Consider the following 16388-nt stretch of genomic DNA (forward strand, 5'->3'; position numbering starts at 1 on the left):
TTGAAGTTATCGCCACATTCTCCTGGGTATGAAGGTCATCATGGCTGCAATTAGCAGTACCTATCACCTCAAAATGAGCAAAATTTCGAACAAAATGATACAATTTAAACCGGACAAGCCCTAAAGAATCTTTATATGTATGCGTACGTACCAGACAAGATGAACAGGTCAACCTGGTAGCTTGAAAATAGGATATGCCCGAACATCCCAAGAGATCCATCCTGATTATTTTTTGTCTTCTTCAATCATCTTGTCTTTCCAACTTGCATTCGGGTCTATTCAGTAAAAAGTCCATTTTCAAAGAGTCTCTGTGCCTTTTCAGACTGCCGTTACAACAAAGCCCCACACCCCCCTGGTAATCGGCCCTGAACTACCACCTTAGCCCGTTATCGTCCACATTACGCCGTCCGGACATCCCCACGTCTTTCCCATGGCCGTGAACTAGTCTTCCCTCAAACACGCCGGCTTGTCTCCCTTCTATCTTCCACACCTACTACCAAGACCGTCGCGCTCTTTCGTAGGCCCCCGCCACCTGGAACTGCGTGTGGCATTACGATCCCAATGGAGTCCGTTCGCCAGTCTTGTCGGCCAAAGCACCAGGTCTTGACCTTGAAATGTTATCCAAAATACCAGAAGGGAGTGTCGGAGGTCCGGCCGAATCCGAGTGAACTCTCCTACCTGCTGTACTATACGAGCACGCGCCGCAGCAAACTGACCAAGGTCGGTGGTTTCCTGGAGAAGAGAGTTGCTCGGGATGTCTGGAGACGCAGAATAGGGTGAGCGCATACTTGATCGCCTGAATCATCAGACTCGACAAGACGAATGGCTGACCGATCTCATTGCACAGGAATGTTCAGGTGGCGCTGCATATCCTGGCTGCGCTCATTGAAAAAGTTCCTCGCGACCTGCCTATCTACGCCCGATCCGTCATGACAATAATCGACACCGTTCTCCGATCAAATGACATAAATATGGTAGAGGAATCGATTGTGACATTCGAAATGTTCTGTCAGTATCAGGACATTGCCGCCATCGCGGCTGACCAGGGCCTCGCACATCAATACCGAGAAGTTGTGCGAACTTACACTAGCCTTGCCGACCCGGAATTTACATCCAACTCGAACTCAAATTTCAGCCCGCAGATGGCCATCCGATGGAGAAATGCGGGACTGCAAGCTATTAGAGCTGTGGTCAGCTCAGAGACCTTGACCACCGATGGGGGAATCTCGCTGAAGCTCTGTTTGCCGGTTGTTCTGAAGAATCTCTATTCTGACGATGAAGATCTTCTTACGACACTGAAGTCCAAACTTACCGAACCTGACCCGAATGAGCGCGAGAGGCCCAAACCCCGCCGAATGAGTGTCAACACGGTGCATACAGTGGACACGGCAGAGGGTGACCCCGAGTTGGCTGCGCAGTCGGCTGTGGAAGCAGATCGAAAGGCGGAACTGGGCGCTCGCGTCTTGGCCCTCCGCTGTCTCGAGCAAACCATCGTCTCGGGCAGTAACCGGGGCCAGATCCGTACTGCAGTAACGGTTGTTCTACAGTTCATTTCAAGCAAGGGCTTCCCACGGAGCGAAAAGCATGTCCAGATCAACGAGGGCAAAAGTGGCAACTGGGCAACATCTTTGATCGAGCTCATTGCGAACTGGTGTCCAATGCAAGTTCGTTTTATCATCCTGATCACAGCTATGGAGATTCTCCACGATACAAGCCCAAAGGAGGACGCTTTAGAGTCATCATTCACCATTCTTTCTGTGGTGGATTGGCTTCTCAGTTCTTCTGTGAATATGATTGGACTTAGCGTCATGGACATCCTCTCTGGGCTCATGCACTACGCTTCTGATATAATCTCACCGCCAGAGCGTACTGGGTCTGCAGAATCAGAGAAGAAATCAAATCGACAGACTGACACCGTGGTTCAAATCTGTCCCCGACGACAGGATCTTCTTACGCTACTGGAGCAATGTATTGGAGATCTTGCAACGCACATGTACTACAGAGACCAAGTCGCAGACATGATGCGTGCGATTCTCAGGCATTTCAAGCCTAATTTCCACCATGACAGTTCTACGCCATCCACATTGGCGACCGTTCACGAATCTAGTGTGGCACATGAGGGCTCAGCAAATTCCGGATCTGAGGCATATGGAGAGAAAACAAGCGCAGGTAGCTTCTCGCATGCTGCTGCTAAACTGACTGCTCTCCGATCCGTCAAGGCTATCTTGGTTGTGGCCAATTCAAGGACGCCAGCAACCATGTCCGGCGTCGAATCTAGACAGCCAGTCGGAATCCATGTGTGGGAAGGAACCCAAGTACTTCTTCGTGATGCGGATCGTGATGTTCGCTATGCATACACAGATGCATTCCTATCATGGCTGCAAATGGAGACCTATGCGGACGACCTCAAGGTCAAATTAGATTCACCCAAGTACATCAAGACAACCCCCAAAAGAGAAAGCGAGCAGGTGGACAGGTCGATCCGACGAAGTAGCTCGGCCTCCGGGAATCAGAGGGATAAAGTGGCGCTAGTGGCTCAGTCGAACTTCCTACGGCTTCTGCACCTGGCTATATACGATGCTGCACTTGAGGCAGCTGTTGATGACGCTGAGATTCTCCTGCTGCACCTACTTCTTGCAAATCTTGTCGAGAACCTTGGGATTAATGCTGCCCAATTCGGTGTTCCTATGGTCCTCAAAATGCAAGACGACTTGTTAAACTCTATAGAACTGAGCTCTGTCGCAGCTCGCGTCAACATTGGAAGCTTGATACATGGATATCTTCTTGCACTGTCTGAGTATTTCAACATGCAGTCCTCCCCCGTGGGACTTGAGATCAGTAATGAGATTCAAGAGCGACAAGGCAAGGGATGTTGGCTTTCCAAAATCTGCCTGCCCCCAGTGGATCTTAATGCCATTGAATTTGACAATGAGAAGAGGTCTGGCAACAATTCCACTTCTCGACCTCCATTGACACCCTTCCGTAATGTCGATGGACTTGTCTCTACGATTGAAGAGTCTTATCGCATGTCGGCATCGTCTCCTCCACAAAGCCCCTCGACCTCTTCTCCAGCACAAGGATTCACGTTCCCGGTTCTCGGGCACCCCACAACAACAGTCAAATCCCAAGTCGAGGGTGGCCTCCCGTCCGTCGTGAAAGAACAGATGTTGTCTCCGTGGTCTCGTGAGGCGTGTTTGGCAGCCGTCGATAAGGAAAGCACTGGAACTTTATCGATCAATGGCTCTCGGGCTACTCAAAATACTCGCAACAATCAAAACCAAACCAATGCGGTTACAAATATCTCACCCGCCGGCTCTCAGTATAACCGCCGCATGAGTGTCCCGGAGATAGCAGCCTCGTCATCCCACGGCTCGAGCAGAGGCTCGCCTGTTCGCGTCAATGAGCTTCGACGCGTGCTTTCGGTTACTAACGACTCCCATGCTCGACGCCTCAGTCCACTGCGTGGACGACTTGACGCGTCGAATGCTAGCATCATCTCTTCCGGGAGCGATAGCATGGTCAGCGGCAACTTCTCTGTTTCCGAGATAGAGGGAGATGCTACCTCGATACATCCAGAGAGCCCACAAGCACCCGATCACAATGAAACGAAGACACCCCGTGCTTTGGCTGCGGCAATTGTCCCACCAGGTGACAAAGCCCTAACCGGCGAGGCTCCGAATTTAGAAATGATTGAGTCAGACGCAGAAATCCCCCCCGTCCCCCCGATCCCAGCCGGTTTGTCGATCCGAGGTGGCTTCCCAAACGACTCAAAGCGTGCGCAGCCCTCAAATAATCGCCCATACACCGCGCCGGTTCCCTCGGCGGCGAGAGACAGGGCTGAAGCCAGTGCCTTGAACAATAAGTCTCTAAATCTCAACAAGAGCCGATCCAACCGTAGCCTTGCCACTGCTGCAATTCCTGAACTCTTAAACGACTATGAGTCGGATGCTCTAGATGGTAGTCACCGGGATCAACTGAGGAAGCTCTTAGATGGGTTCCTTGCGCCAAGTGAAACCACGCCGACAATTGGAAGTCGCCCGACAACTGTCAAATCTGCTTCCAAGGCTCCATTGAGCGAGTCTCACAACAGACGGCGGATTAGCGGAGGCCTTGGTCGGCCGCCCTATTGATCTTTTTGTTTGATCTGCACTTTTGCGTCATTCTCCAGATATCTTTGCTGCCATTTCCACATCCTGGCTCTTCATATGTTTATACAACTTTCTTTCTGTTATAGCTTCTTCCTTTTTTTACTCGCCATGCCTTGCCCTGCATAAATTTTGTCTGCGCTCATGTTGAATGCCGAGTTGCTGGATGGTAAGCCCCCAACCTGTTCAAGATACACATGTCCCTTCTGTTTTGTCAGTTTTCCTTACTCACTGTCTATCCTTTTTTATTTATATTCTTATTACCTTCGACTTACATATTTCACTTTTGAAAATTCGGGCGCTGTTGTTTTTGTCTGTCGGCACTCACATTTTCCTTATTATTGTTTGCTTGCGATGGGGTAGTCACAGCGTAGTTTATCTAGCTACATTGTCAATAATCATAAAATAGACGGTGCCAAAACGAACATAGCAAGACGAGGTAGTTTGATAAATGTATAACCAAACAGCCATGTGCGGCATTGGCTTGGACCTCGAATTGGAAGCTAGTATTTAAACGATGAAGCACACGTAGTTGGGATATCATGTTATAAGAAGAAAACGCCCAAGAGAAGAGAAAAACATCAAAGTCCCCGTTGCTCAACGAGACCCGGCGCCGGAGGACGCGACTCTTTCTCTAGCGGAGCAAAATACTGACCAAAAGCCTTGCGTAGGATCTCTTCAGACAGCTGCATGTGCTGTCCAGGGGCAGTCTTGAAGTCCAGCTTCCCCTGCTCATCAAGCTGCTTCAACCCCAGCCAATCCTCCTTGTAGATCGGCCTCTCGCGAAGAGCCGTCACCTCGCCACTAGTGGCATTAACCTCAGAGAACAAAGCACTCTGCTTAGGAATAGCGACTGTATCCTCCTCAAACATGAACATCGCAAACCGATTCAGCGATACCAGATTCTTCTTGTATGTCTCGTTCTTGACGGCGCGCTCGTTGTTGATATCCGCCAGGAAATTGCTGTGTTCAAGGTAGACATCTAGCTCTTCCGGATCACGGAAGTACTGCGCCGGCACGACACGCGACTGCGCAAAGCTCGTCCACCGTCCCGAACGTAGTAGTTGCTCGGCCCCTTTACAGACCCAGTTGTCAATGGCACACGACTCAAACGCAGAGATGCCGTTGTGTTGGCTGCCGAATGTGACGAGGTTATGGACGGGCGGATTGTTACAGCGCTCAATGTACCCGCGTAGAAACTGACCACCTTGAGAGAAACCTAGCGCGTTGATGGCTGGGGCCGTGCTGAGGATGGGGTCCGCAGCAAGCTGCTCGCAGACTAGGGCGATTTGCTCCGTTACGTTGCCGAAGAAGGTTGCAGAGCGGTCTCCGCTACCGTCGTTAGCTACTCGGATGAGGTGTACGTATGTGCCGGGGTTGGTGGATTCGGCTATTTTGGCAACTTCAACGAGGCCTTCTCGTTCGAAGTCATCGCCCAGACCGTGCCAGATCACGAGAGGTAGCTGTATTCCGCTGGTTGCATCAGTGGCGGATTGCCACGGGAGCACAACTGAGAGAGCTTTGGTAGCCAGTGCGGCCAAAAGTGTGATAGAACGCATGTTTAAATGATGAAACTGACAAGGGATCGCCAAGATGTCAGCGTTGTTGAGAATTGAAGATGGGGAAAATGACGTTGCTTCGGAAGGCATCAATCATGTGATGACCGAATGCGGTAGTTTAGAACTATAGGAACCAGCGTACGATGTAGCGGAGCATGAACAATTGAAACAAACTTGTAGAATAGCTTATGTAGTGATTTTGGCTGAATCAAGAAATCTAGTAATCCATCCCATTCGTTGGCATGGTGAATTGATCGTTGTCCTTGTAGGTGCTTCGGCCTGCGGAAAGATCCAACGGCACTACCGTGCTAATATTCGTTTACGATGTAGCTAGCAGGCCGCGCAGGTTCCCCGTAGAGTATGAAACAGAGAGATATTGATGCACCTATCTGAGATGTGGCTCCAGAAAACGGCCCATTCATCTGACTTTCCGACTGAAAATAAGCGTTGAGCATCATACACTGCTGGGCAAAGCTCTGCGCTGAGATAGTTGTGAACGAGGAAAGAGATTGATAATCCAGGTAGCTGTCAGATTCTCTTTCCCCAAGTCCTGATCCGCAATAGGGGATCCTTCGTGATCAAGTAGCATTGACTGTGATGACATGCTGTTTGTAGCCACCCCTGAGCTGTCATTGGATTGCGCCACAGGTTGTCTGTTGAACTCAAACTGAATGTCTTCTTCAATGGTGTCGATTACCGAGGATGAATTTCTGCCTCTTCGTAGAGGTCTAGGCCGCCCAAAAAGAGTAGACCCATTGTTGTTAGCTGCTACAAGCCGTTTCCTGTCCTTCTCATTTAGCTTTCGTCGCTTCCCAAACCGCTCGACTTCCTCCACAGATGTAAATCCAAGCTCGAGTGGACGTGTAGCAGACACGGCTGCCCAATCAGGTTCTTTCAGCAGCTGGCGCTTGACCTCGGTCAAGTCATTGTCACTATGAGTGGACTGACTACCAGTCGAATGTGAGACCGGCTCTTCCGTGACTCTAGAATCAGCACGAGCGGGTCAGTACAAGGATGACCACACGGATTGGTGGAAGCAAAGTCAAAGCAATCAACAGCTCTTGACTGACTGATTTCCATTTGTCTCTATCTTATCCTCATGCTTGTTCCTAGTGCTCGAGCCCTTGAATCCAACATCAGGAAAGTTTCGGAATAGCGAAGGCGGGGAAATGACCGTGTTTTTTTGGAGTCTCACCCTGGCGAAATTCTGCTTCTGAGACTTGGTCAACAGGCCTGAGCGATTGTGATGACGCTGCAGCTGGCCGCCTGTCCAATTCATCACGCCAAGGAATGGAGAGTGGAGAGTGGATAAGCCTCGAAGGGGCTTCCAACGTCAGTTATGCGTGGGTGTTTGCCAAATGGAAGCAAACAGTGTAAAGTATACAAACTGTTTGACATCACATGACTTGGTCGACTACAAAAAAATGTTTTCTTCCTTTCCCTCTTCCTTTTCTCCGTCAATCATATCCCATCACAGCCCTGGAACATGACTTGTTTCATGACAACTCATCCCTTACTCTTCCGACAATTCCCGCTAACAGGTAAGCCTATCAATTTTTTGGGATTTACCTTTTTGGTTCCAACGTTTGCCGATGGCATCTGCCTTTTTGTGATGAACAAACAATATTTAAAGCATAGTTCACCTGAGATCTTCGGATTGCTGAACGAAAACATATTCCATCTTTCATTTTCTGATCATGTCACCCCTAAAATTCTGCCTTTTTTTTTTCTTCCTATACCACTTCTTTTGAACTCGGCTGACGAAAAAAAAGATCTGGAAAACAGGAAAACTACTTCGTGCATGCATTGCTGCCCAACGTGGGTCTGACTCCCTTGCTCTCCCGTCCCGTTGTCCAGTAATCTCAGCTAGACTCCGTATTTATTTCTGTTTTGGATTATTCAAATTTACAACCTTTTTTTGCCCATTTTCTACTTTTTTCTTGCTTCACTGTATTACATGTTCAAGTCTTGACCGTTGTACGGAGTACTGCGTACAAGATGACTTCATGCTGCAGATATGCTTTGCGTGGCACGTCTGACGTGGGATTCTTTCCTCCATACGATACTTGCTCAGGTGCAACTTGAGTTGTATATCTCATCGAACACGCGAGTGAACCTGTCGATCGTCCAATGCGGACATCATCACACAGGGTCAGCCTGTCTCCCTATCACCAATCATGCTTCTCGCCAAGCACTCCAGACGCCGAGCCCGTCTCACCGCTAGTAAATATCCCTCCACTCAGTCAAACGAACACCCCCCCCTCCCCCCTAATCTGCAGATGCCATCATCATCATTCTGCAGCACTGGCTCCTCTTAGGGTGCCAACAGCGCACTCGTCTCCTGCATGCTGCGAGACTGGCACACGCAATGTTTGATGGCCCACAGACCCTCTAAAGTCCGAGCTTTCAATTTTTTTCTGTGCTAAAAGGCCGCTGATCCCCCTCCTCCAATCTACTTCTTCTTTTTTCTTCTTCGTTAATTCTGAGTGCCCCTTTTTCAGCAACCAACACCTTGTGTATCACTTTTATATATACTCCTCTTCCACATACAACAACTCAGTCCCTGGACCAAGGACAACTTCTTTCTTAACCCAAAATTCGCTGATTTTTGATGCAATCATTGCCACAAGGATATATCTCTGCCACATACTTTCCCGGACAGGATCTGTTTTCTTGTTTATCTCCCAGGCTTTTCTTTAGTCTGCCCACACATCTCGGCAAATACAATAGGTAGCTCCCGTCATTTTTTTTTTCCTTTACAATTGGTTCTCCTATGCGTTGTCATTTCATTTCCTTTCTCTTACGGACCTGTACCGCTCTCAACTGTGCTTGCCAAGGATGTCGACGACCTATTTCCCAGGACCCAAGGACCTTAGACCCACTCCCATCCCCGGACTTTTGGCCAATCTTTTTGGCGACCATGAATAGGGAATCACTGCCAAGGATACTTGCCTTCAGCACCTGCTGAGTGAATCTCTTTGAGATGTGTTTAATGTTGCACACTCAAAATCGCCTGACTTCCACTGTCGCTGAACTACTGCCATGGATTTTTCTTCTTTTCACATTGCCTCTACTCTAAGACCGGAGTTTTGAGTGCGGATTTTGATATACCCTTGGAACCCCACTTTTCTCTGGAAACAACGCCCCTGGAATGAGCCACATGAACCAACCCCTTTGAGGACTTGAAGTTGTGACTCTTTGCCTGGAAATCTGATGCTACTATGGCCACTTTCTCTCAACAATAATGGATCCATTTAACCCCAAGGAAACAACCAAGGAATCTTTCAAGCTAAATGTGTTTGCGTCCTATCAAATATGGCCTCTTAAAGCATCCGCTTCCAACCCTGCTTACGCTTTTGCTTTTGGAACCTGGCCACTGTGTACCTATTTGATCTGGCCGCAGAAATGAACGACTTTCTTTTGCTTACCTGGACTCGCCTGGATGAATGATGCTTCAACCGAATAGTAATTCTGGCCGTGATGAATTTGTTTTCGACCTGGCACCACTTACCATTCTCCCTTGGATTGACAACAGACCTGGACTCGAACATAGACACGACGACTTTGATTAGGACCTTGCGGCAATTTCTGGTCGGCCAAGGAACTTCCAATCCTACAAGAACGATTTTGGTGCGTGTGAAAGATCGTGACCCGACCCCTGGTCTCATTACTGACTTTCACTAGGGTTTCAACTATCTCTGGACCATGGAGCTCTTCTTTTTTTTCGTCTCTTTTTTTTTGCTTTACTGTTTTTTCAATTGTTTTGTGATGAGTAGTAGAGACTAACTCTTTGGTTTACAGTGTTTTTTTTACATCATACAACCACACACAATGTCTCCTAGGACCACCAACGATTCTGACCGAGTCTCTATCGCACAGTCCATGCACACCTCTAAGGTTTCAGGAATCTCAAATATGGCCTCAAGCTCAATCCAGGATGAAGAAATGTCGAGCCGTGACAACACCTCGTTGTGCTCAAGTATCCGTACAGCCCATGGAAATCCACAGGACATGAAAGACTGGACAATGAACCACCAAGAATCACTTGACCAGGCTATTTCAAAAACACACTCATCCGAGGTGCACATGCTTTCTTTCTCGCTGTCCCAGCAGCTGATGACCCCCACGGTCGGACCAAATGATGTTATGTACCCAGGCATGGACTTCCCAGCAGTCCCTGACATGAATGACCATGAAATGTCCCGGGATCTTTATAACTCTTTCCTGGATTTCTCTTCTGTTGAAAATGATGTCTGTGTTGGAAATGGCACGCCAGATGATGCTCTTTCCATTGGACACAGTTCTCACAGCACTGAGGACAATCACTATATCACAGGCCCGGAGTCGTGGACCCCAATGATGCATGATGCCCACTATCCAGGAACAACCATGGAACAATACTCGTCGGGTCTCTTCCAGACCGCCCCGGTCTCTCCACCACTGACCGACGCTAGCAATGATATGTCTGTTACTTCTTCCTGCTCACACGCGGGATACACTTCGTTCATGGCCCCTGATGATGCACTCCTTGGTGACTTTACCACATCGCCCATTGGAACGACCCATGGACTCAACCCTGCGGAGCCTTTGTTCCCCAGCCCTTCTCTTAACGACGGGGACCTCAACAGGTGAGTATCAGAAAAACTGATACGCGAGAAAACACACCATTTGATCACAAACCTAACCACCATATCGTAGGACAATCAGACCCTCAAAGCCATCCCGTCGTGCAGCATTGTCGGCTGTTTCCCAGCACCAAGGAAAGGTTGATCCTGATTTCTTCCCAACACTGCCAGTGAGAGAGCCAACCCGTCAGAGATCCAAGGAAGGTGTCGAGGCTCGTAACCCGCGAGAGCACCAGTATTACTCCATGTCCACCCATAGCGATGGAAAATACTACTGCCCATTTGCCATTGGAGAAAACCCCTGCAACCACCCACCCACTACGCAAAAATGCGCTTACCAGCAAGTCCTCCCGTGATTGAATCTTTGGTGTGGTCTGAACCCAGCTAACCGATGTCAACTAACAGCAAGTATCTGGATTCCCACCTGAAGCCATATCGCTGCAAGGTCCCCGCCTGCATTGATGCCCAGCTGCGCTTCTCTTCCAACGCCTGTCTGTTTCGCCACGAGCGTGAAGCCCACGGGTTACACGGCCACGGAGATAACCCCCACCTCTGCCTATGGGAGGGCTGTGAGCGCGCTGTCCCTGGAAATGGATTTCCAAGGAGATGGAATCTTTATGATCACATGCGTCGGGTGCATGACTATGCCACTTCCGAGCGCCACAGCTCGCCCGAGACCTCACCCGGCGCTGGTCAGATCAAGAAGAAAGAACCCGCTGGTCGCAAGAGAAGAGTCACCGGTGTCACTCCAGCTCCCACCATGAAGCGTACTCGCTCCGTCCAATCTCAGGCTAGCTCCATTAAGGCCACCCAGACTTCCGCTAGCCTTGGTCAGCGCCTCCAGAACGCTGAGCAGAAATTTTTCGAGTGCCGCTCGCGTCTGCTAGATGAGCTAGTCAACATTTCCCCTCGGGATATCACCATGCACGAGAAGGTCAACGCCAGTTTCCAGGAACTGTTCACCTTGGGTCTGAACTACCGCCAAATTGAGGCCAGCCAGGCTGTTTCCCACAGGTCCAATGGAATGCCCTGAAGGGTTACGGTGCTGTAGGCCTCCGTCCTGGAGGAGAACAGCGGGTTATTTTTTAAATGACATGGAAAAAATTCACGGAGAAACTTTTCTTGATTTCCTATTTACTCCATGGCCAGACCGTGCTGCTTGCTGGCCAGGCACTTTCGATACATGGAGGAACCCAGTGCGATTGCTCGCGGAGTACGTGAGTAGACTTCGGCCAAAGGATGGTCTCAGTTTGATCCCCTCATCGGTCACAGACAATCCGATTCCAAAATGGAAAATACGGCCAGGAACTGGGTATAGTACCAGCGTGGTGCCCCACTTCACGCTTGAGAGCACGTTGATCTGCCCCCGATCACAAGTTGCGCTCCACAAGGGGATCTGGATTCGGTAACAATGGCTTCTGAGCTTATTGTGCTGCACTTCAGATCCATGGACAAAACCATCCCAATGACACAACAGACCCGAAACCTTTGCGGAGGAAACGGCAAAGCGGGATATGGTGTCTCAAATGGGGAAGAAGAATGACAGTAACGAGAGAGAGAGAGAGAGATATATATATATAAAGCCATGTACTGTCCAACAGTTGGTTGGATTTTGGATTTTTTGACATTGACAGAAATTGGTGCGCTTTTGTTTTTGCTTCAAATGACTTTTTTTTACTTTGCAATTCTTCTAAACACGCACACCTGTAGACCTGAAGCGTACGATGTATGCAAGTCATGACCTCGTTATCTCGTTACTACCAACCGACCTCTTCGTGTGATAGAAAAGACATCTGATCCATCTGATCCTACTCAAATGTAAAAGCATCTATTCTTCAGCAGCCTCTACAACCACACCCGAGAACTCAGCATTGAGAAACCGCACAAACGCATCTCCAATCTGATCAGCCGACAGCGCACCGCCTCCAGAGCCATGACCCCGACCAATGTACGATCTGTTCAAACCAATCCACTGTCTTCGCAGCCGCTGGAGCCGCGGCAGAGCCAAAACTCCACCAGCAGCGGCGAGTTCATCCGTCGTTCCAGTCATGGCGACATGGGACGGAACAAGGATGGCAATCGTTGTCTCGGGAATGTCAATGGCGATTGCATCGGCGCGATCGCTCTGCGCAAGTGCTACTTCGGCCGATGGGTATTTCTGCGTGAAATTGCGTATTGCGGTCACGACTGCCGATGTCCGCTTTTCCATTGCGTACATTGCGTTTGAGTCTGTTGCCGCTGCTTGCACAGTGGCTTGGTGCGGGATGATTCGGGCGCGGTTTGAGAGCCCGCTGCGGCCGCCACCTCGAGTTCCTGTAGCTGTGCTAGCAACGTCTGAGATGGTGGTGGACGCGAGGGAATCCAGTAGGCTTGGGAGGGCTGTTTCAGTGGGAGCTTCGGTTGATTGGAGGACTACGCCTGTCAAGGCTTCGAAGATATCTGCTACCGGGGGTTCTAGGTCCGCCCAGGGAACGGTGAAAAGGGGCTTATCCCAGCGGCTGTGGGTACTTGGTTCCTCGTAGCGGAAGATGAGGTTATTGAGCAGTTCAGAAGGGTAGGCCTCCTCCGTGTCCTCCTCGGTGGACTCTGCGGAGTCGGGCGTGGGGGTATCTTGAGTTTCTAAGGTCTGCGCATCCGATATCTTTGAATCTGCTTCCTTGCTAGCGTCTCGGCGCAGTCGAGCGTCGTTGTTGGCGATGCACTGGTCGATGGGTGTCCCGACGTGAACCTATAGCAGACTTGTCAACCATTGGGTGTCGCAATTCATCTTGTGTTCCAATCTCATACCACACAGCATGTTGTTTGCGCAGCTTTCGCCTCGCACCACAGCTGGTACCTCCATCCTTTGATATAATTCATTCCGTCGAGGATGACGATGCTGTCCCGCTTGAGCACCCGCTTGGCTCTCGCGTAGGCGACGCCGCGCGCCTCCTTCTCGGTGCGGGCATGGTCGTAAACAATCCGTGGATGAGAGGAGTCGTGTGAAGCGACCACATGGACCTTGTATCGAGACTTCAAGGAGACCTGTGCGCCTGCTTTGGCTGCTGCGAATACTTCATCTTGGTGTTTCTCAAACAGAGATGCGAGTTGATTGGCGCGGTAAGTAAGACCGGAGCACGGGTATCCCGTTAAAACAACGAGCTGAATAGATATCTGTTAGACCTGATCGCAGAAAATATGAGGTTTCTCGACGTACCGGCATCGTTGTGTTGTCGCGGTGTTTGTTCAGGCGGACTTTTTTTTTTTTTTCTTTGCGGGGGTGGCATGTGACCCGCAAGTACACATATGAACCATGAACCATATATCTTCTTGGGCGTGGAAATTTGGATTGTTTTCTTAATTGGCAGGATCGTTTGTTAATGCGCATATAATATGAGAAGCGAAAATCAAGATTGGAAGGCTGCTGTAAAGTGAAATAAAAGCCTGAAGCATGAGACAAGAGATTTATCAGGTCAGGTGTCTTAATGTGGTGAATGTATTCATTTCCTCTAGAATAGATCTCGATCTCAGTGTCTATAATTTTCTATCGAACTTTTGTCATGTAATCATGTCATCGTTCCAAGTAGGCCCGGGGTATCAAATCAACGGCTCAAACAGCCTTGGATGAATTCTCCAATTGATCCTTCGCCCATCGGAGTTCATATCCGAACACGGTTTTTCGGAGCCTTTCATCCTGCGAAGAGTCAGTATCACGGCCATTTTAAAGGAGAAGTCTTAAAATGAAAACCTACGCCAGGATCTTTCTCAAATAGTACTGTGTCCATCACCTTCTCAAAGATCTTGGTGACAGCGAAACCGCTCGCCTCGGCCAACGGGAAAAATTGCTCGGTCTTGGGTAACAGCCAGGGCTGGTAGGGGGTGAAAATCACCAGAGCAACAGACTTCGGGTCCTTCTTCATGGACTGCTGCATGGTCTTGATCAAATTCGGGTGCTCACGATGGCTGTATACCACGTCCGCCATGATCAGGACGTCAAACAGGGATGGAGAACCATCGATAGCAGGAGGCAGATACGCCCGCAGCGGGCTCACATCGCTGCCCCATTTGTAGCCATCGACGTGAAGGCGGGGCTTTCCGTCTTCCCTCGCGGGAATGGCACTGGCCGACAACTCTGCATTGTACTTCATGTTTTGAACTAGATCAGGATCCGAATAATCGGTCATTACCACTGTCCGGGCACCTAGAATGGCGCTCACGATGCTGGGCACGCCTGCCGCGGCACCAATCTCGAGGACATCCTTGTTTCGGATGAGAGCCTCGGCATGCTCCTCAATGTAATGAGAGCTAGTTCGGCCGGCGTTCCATAGCAGGTTTCCCTGTCAAGGTCTGTAAGTAGGCACCTCGGCTGATTATGTCAATTGGTATCATACATAGAGGGGGTGGCTGCCCACAAGACGGACGCGCACTTTCTGTCCCGATAGCATGGTATGCTCGGCAAATGTCGGGGGCTCATCCTCAGGATAGTACCCTTCCGGGTCCTGGAACAGATCCCCTGAATCGAAATCGTCGGTCATGGTAGTATGACTTTTAACTGCTTCTAAGCTTTGGAGGGGAAAAAAATAATCGGTATCGGTTATCGATTTCTTATCGGGATGTTCATGCCTTAGGCATGCAGATACCATGCCTGCAGGTGTGGGCCAACAGCGGATTTCTCGGCTTCCCGAGTTCGGGTATTAGCGACTCACATCGGTTCAGACAATGTCCCCTGAATTGGCTGATTATTACTCTCAAACCCTCTACAGCTTTAGAAAGTCTCTCTATCGACTGTTATTTGTACACTGCGAAAGTGTACCGTAGAAGTCACGTGCTTACCGCCACGTGATGTGGTATGTGGTGTTTGTAAACCTGTGTGGAGAAAAGCGTGGAGATACCGTCACAATACCAAGCCTCAAAAACACCCGACAAAACTCCGGGTAAATCTCGGGATTAAGGGGAAAGAAAAAAAAAACCGTTGGTTTTCAAATGTCATATGCATCCTTGAGAGATATGGAAATCTCTGATATTCAAAGCATAGACTACCTCTTTTCCTTCTTTCTCTTTGATTTGGTCGTCCAGCGTCAGCCTAGTGGAAAATTCCTCCGGCTAAATTCGTCTTAGCTTCGTGCCAATTTGCATAGAGTGACTTCGATTTCCTTGCCACTCTGCTTTTTTTTCCACGCTTGATTTCCTATTGCATCTTTGTCCATAGCAACAGAATCTCTCCTTTGATTCCATCTACCCAAGTCCACGTCCACTGCGGCCTATTCTTTTTTTGCATCGGGAAGATCGGACGGCTAGAGTCACGTCATGGACTCGACGCTGCGAACACCATACAAGCCTCACGCATCCCTCGCCCAACCCACCACTTCCTTCCATTCCTCTTCTTCGACCCTCAGTCCTTCAGCTGGGCGGTCAAACATGGAAGCCCAGGCTCAAAGTACCCTTGAAGTCGCATCAAATGCGACCAGACAGGTGTTCTCCTCACCCTCGCTACAATCTGCCTGTTCCCCGCAGACCTCCGCCTCTCCTATGCAATCCTTGTCACAGGCATTTGGCAACACATCCAACCCGAGTACCCTTCCTCTCGCCCCCGCAGCCAACACCCAAGCATTTTTACCTATGAATGCAGCCCCCGCTCCAGCACCCACATCCGATGCCTATCCCCACCAGATTCATGGTCTTGGAGGTCCAACTGCCACAGCGCCCTTTCTGCAAGATTTTAATCTCGTTGCGGAGGCAGCCAAGCGTGCTCAAATCGGCATTGTCATGCGTGATCTCGAGAGCGTGACTCTTTGATTTGAGATGATACCGCTAGATAGGGCAGGACCCAGGTCGGGGATAGAGATGCCGTGCCGGTTGCACGTGCGTCTCTAAGGTGCATGGACTGGCTCCATTTTCTAGACACGCCGGGGCTGGGATTACTATGGCGTATTGTACGTGGGCTTTGGATTTTGGATTTCTTTTTGGATTCTGCAGACGCATCTTCTTTGCTCTCAGAAGGTTGCTGCGTTCGAACTTGCATTCCATCCTTGCTTTTCGGGTTGATTCCGATGTCGTTTTCAGACGGTGTTTCCCAGGTG

At 49.7% G+C, this 16388-nt stretch overlaps 7 protein-coding genes across 7 annotated transcripts; 3 read left to right on the forward strand and 4 right to left on the reverse strand.

Annotated features, from left to right (window-relative positions):
- Positions 1-561: 561 nt before the first annotated feature.
- Positions 562-4130, forward strand: Pdw03_2284 (Protein efr3; the record flags this gene model as incomplete). The annotated part of the gene is made up of 2 exons (XM_014681420.1): positions 562-776; positions 848-4130. 2 exons carry the CDS (start codon positions 562-564, stop codon positions 4128-4130), a joined length of 3498 nt encoding a protein of 1165 aa, XP_014536906.1.
- Positions 4131-4726: 596 nt separating this feature from the next.
- On the reverse strand, positions 4727-5704 carry Pdw03_2285 (Palmitoyl-protein thioesterase; the record flags this gene model as incomplete). Its single annotated transcript, XM_014681421.1, has 1 exon — positions 4727-5704. The coding sequence occupies one exon, from the start codon at positions 5702-5704 to the stop codon at positions 4727-4729; it is 978 nt and encodes a 325-aa protein (XP_014536907.1).
- Positions 5705-6158: 454 nt separating this feature from the next.
- Positions 6159-6983, reverse strand: Pdw03_2286 (palmitoyl-protein thioesterase 1; the record flags this gene model as incomplete). The annotated part of the gene is made up of 3 exons (XM_066100136.1): positions 6159-6687; positions 6775-6827; positions 6879-6983. The coding sequence occupies 3 exons, from the start codon at positions 6981-6983 to the stop codon at positions 6159-6161; spliced, it is 687 nt and encodes a 228-aa protein (XP_065957863.1).
- Positions 6984-9184: 2201 nt separating this feature from the next.
- Positions 9185-11362, forward strand: Pdw03_2287 (C2H2 finger domain protein; the record flags this gene model as incomplete). The annotated part of the gene is made up of 5 exons (XM_066100137.1): positions 9185-9334; positions 9389-9430; positions 9584-10332; positions 10403-10669; positions 10735-11362. 5 exons carry the CDS (start codon positions 9185-9187, stop codon positions 11360-11362), a joined length of 1836 nt encoding a protein of 611 aa, XP_065957864.1.
- A 795-nt stretch (positions 11363-12157) lies between these two features.
- On the reverse strand, positions 12158-13531 carry Pdw03_2288 (RNA polymerase II Elongator complex associated protein Kti12, putative; the record flags this gene model as incomplete). The annotated part of the gene is made up of 3 exons (XM_014681423.1): positions 12158-13057; positions 13117-13470; positions 13526-13531. 3 exons carry the CDS (start codon positions 13529-13531, stop codon positions 12158-12160), a joined length of 1260 nt encoding a protein of 419 aa, XP_014536909.1.
- A 387-nt stretch (positions 13532-13918) lies between these two features.
- On the reverse strand, positions 13919-14843 carry Pdw03_2289 (Putative nicotinamide N-methyltransferase; the record flags this gene model as incomplete). Its single annotated transcript, XM_014681424.1, has 3 exons — positions 13919-14002; positions 14061-14645; positions 14700-14843. The coding sequence occupies 3 exons, from the start codon at positions 14841-14843 to the stop codon at positions 13919-13921; spliced, it is 813 nt and encodes a 270-aa protein (XP_014536910.1).
- A 772-nt stretch (positions 14844-15615) lies between these two features.
- Pdw03_2290 (uncharacterized protein) lies at positions 15616-16104 on the forward strand (the record flags this gene model as incomplete). The annotated part of the gene is made up of 1 exon (XM_014681425.1): positions 15616-16104. The coding sequence occupies one exon, from the start codon at positions 15616-15618 to the stop codon at positions 16102-16104; it is 489 nt and encodes a 162-aa protein (XP_014536911.1).
- Between the last annotated feature and the right edge of the window lie 284 nt (positions 16105-16388).

This window comes from Penicillium digitatum, chromosome 5 (assembly GCF_016767815.1).
Source record: "Penicillium digitatum chromosome 5, complete sequence".
Lineage (NCBI taxonomy): Eukaryota > Fungi > Ascomycota > Eurotiomycetes > Eurotiales > Aspergillaceae > Penicillium > Penicillium digitatum.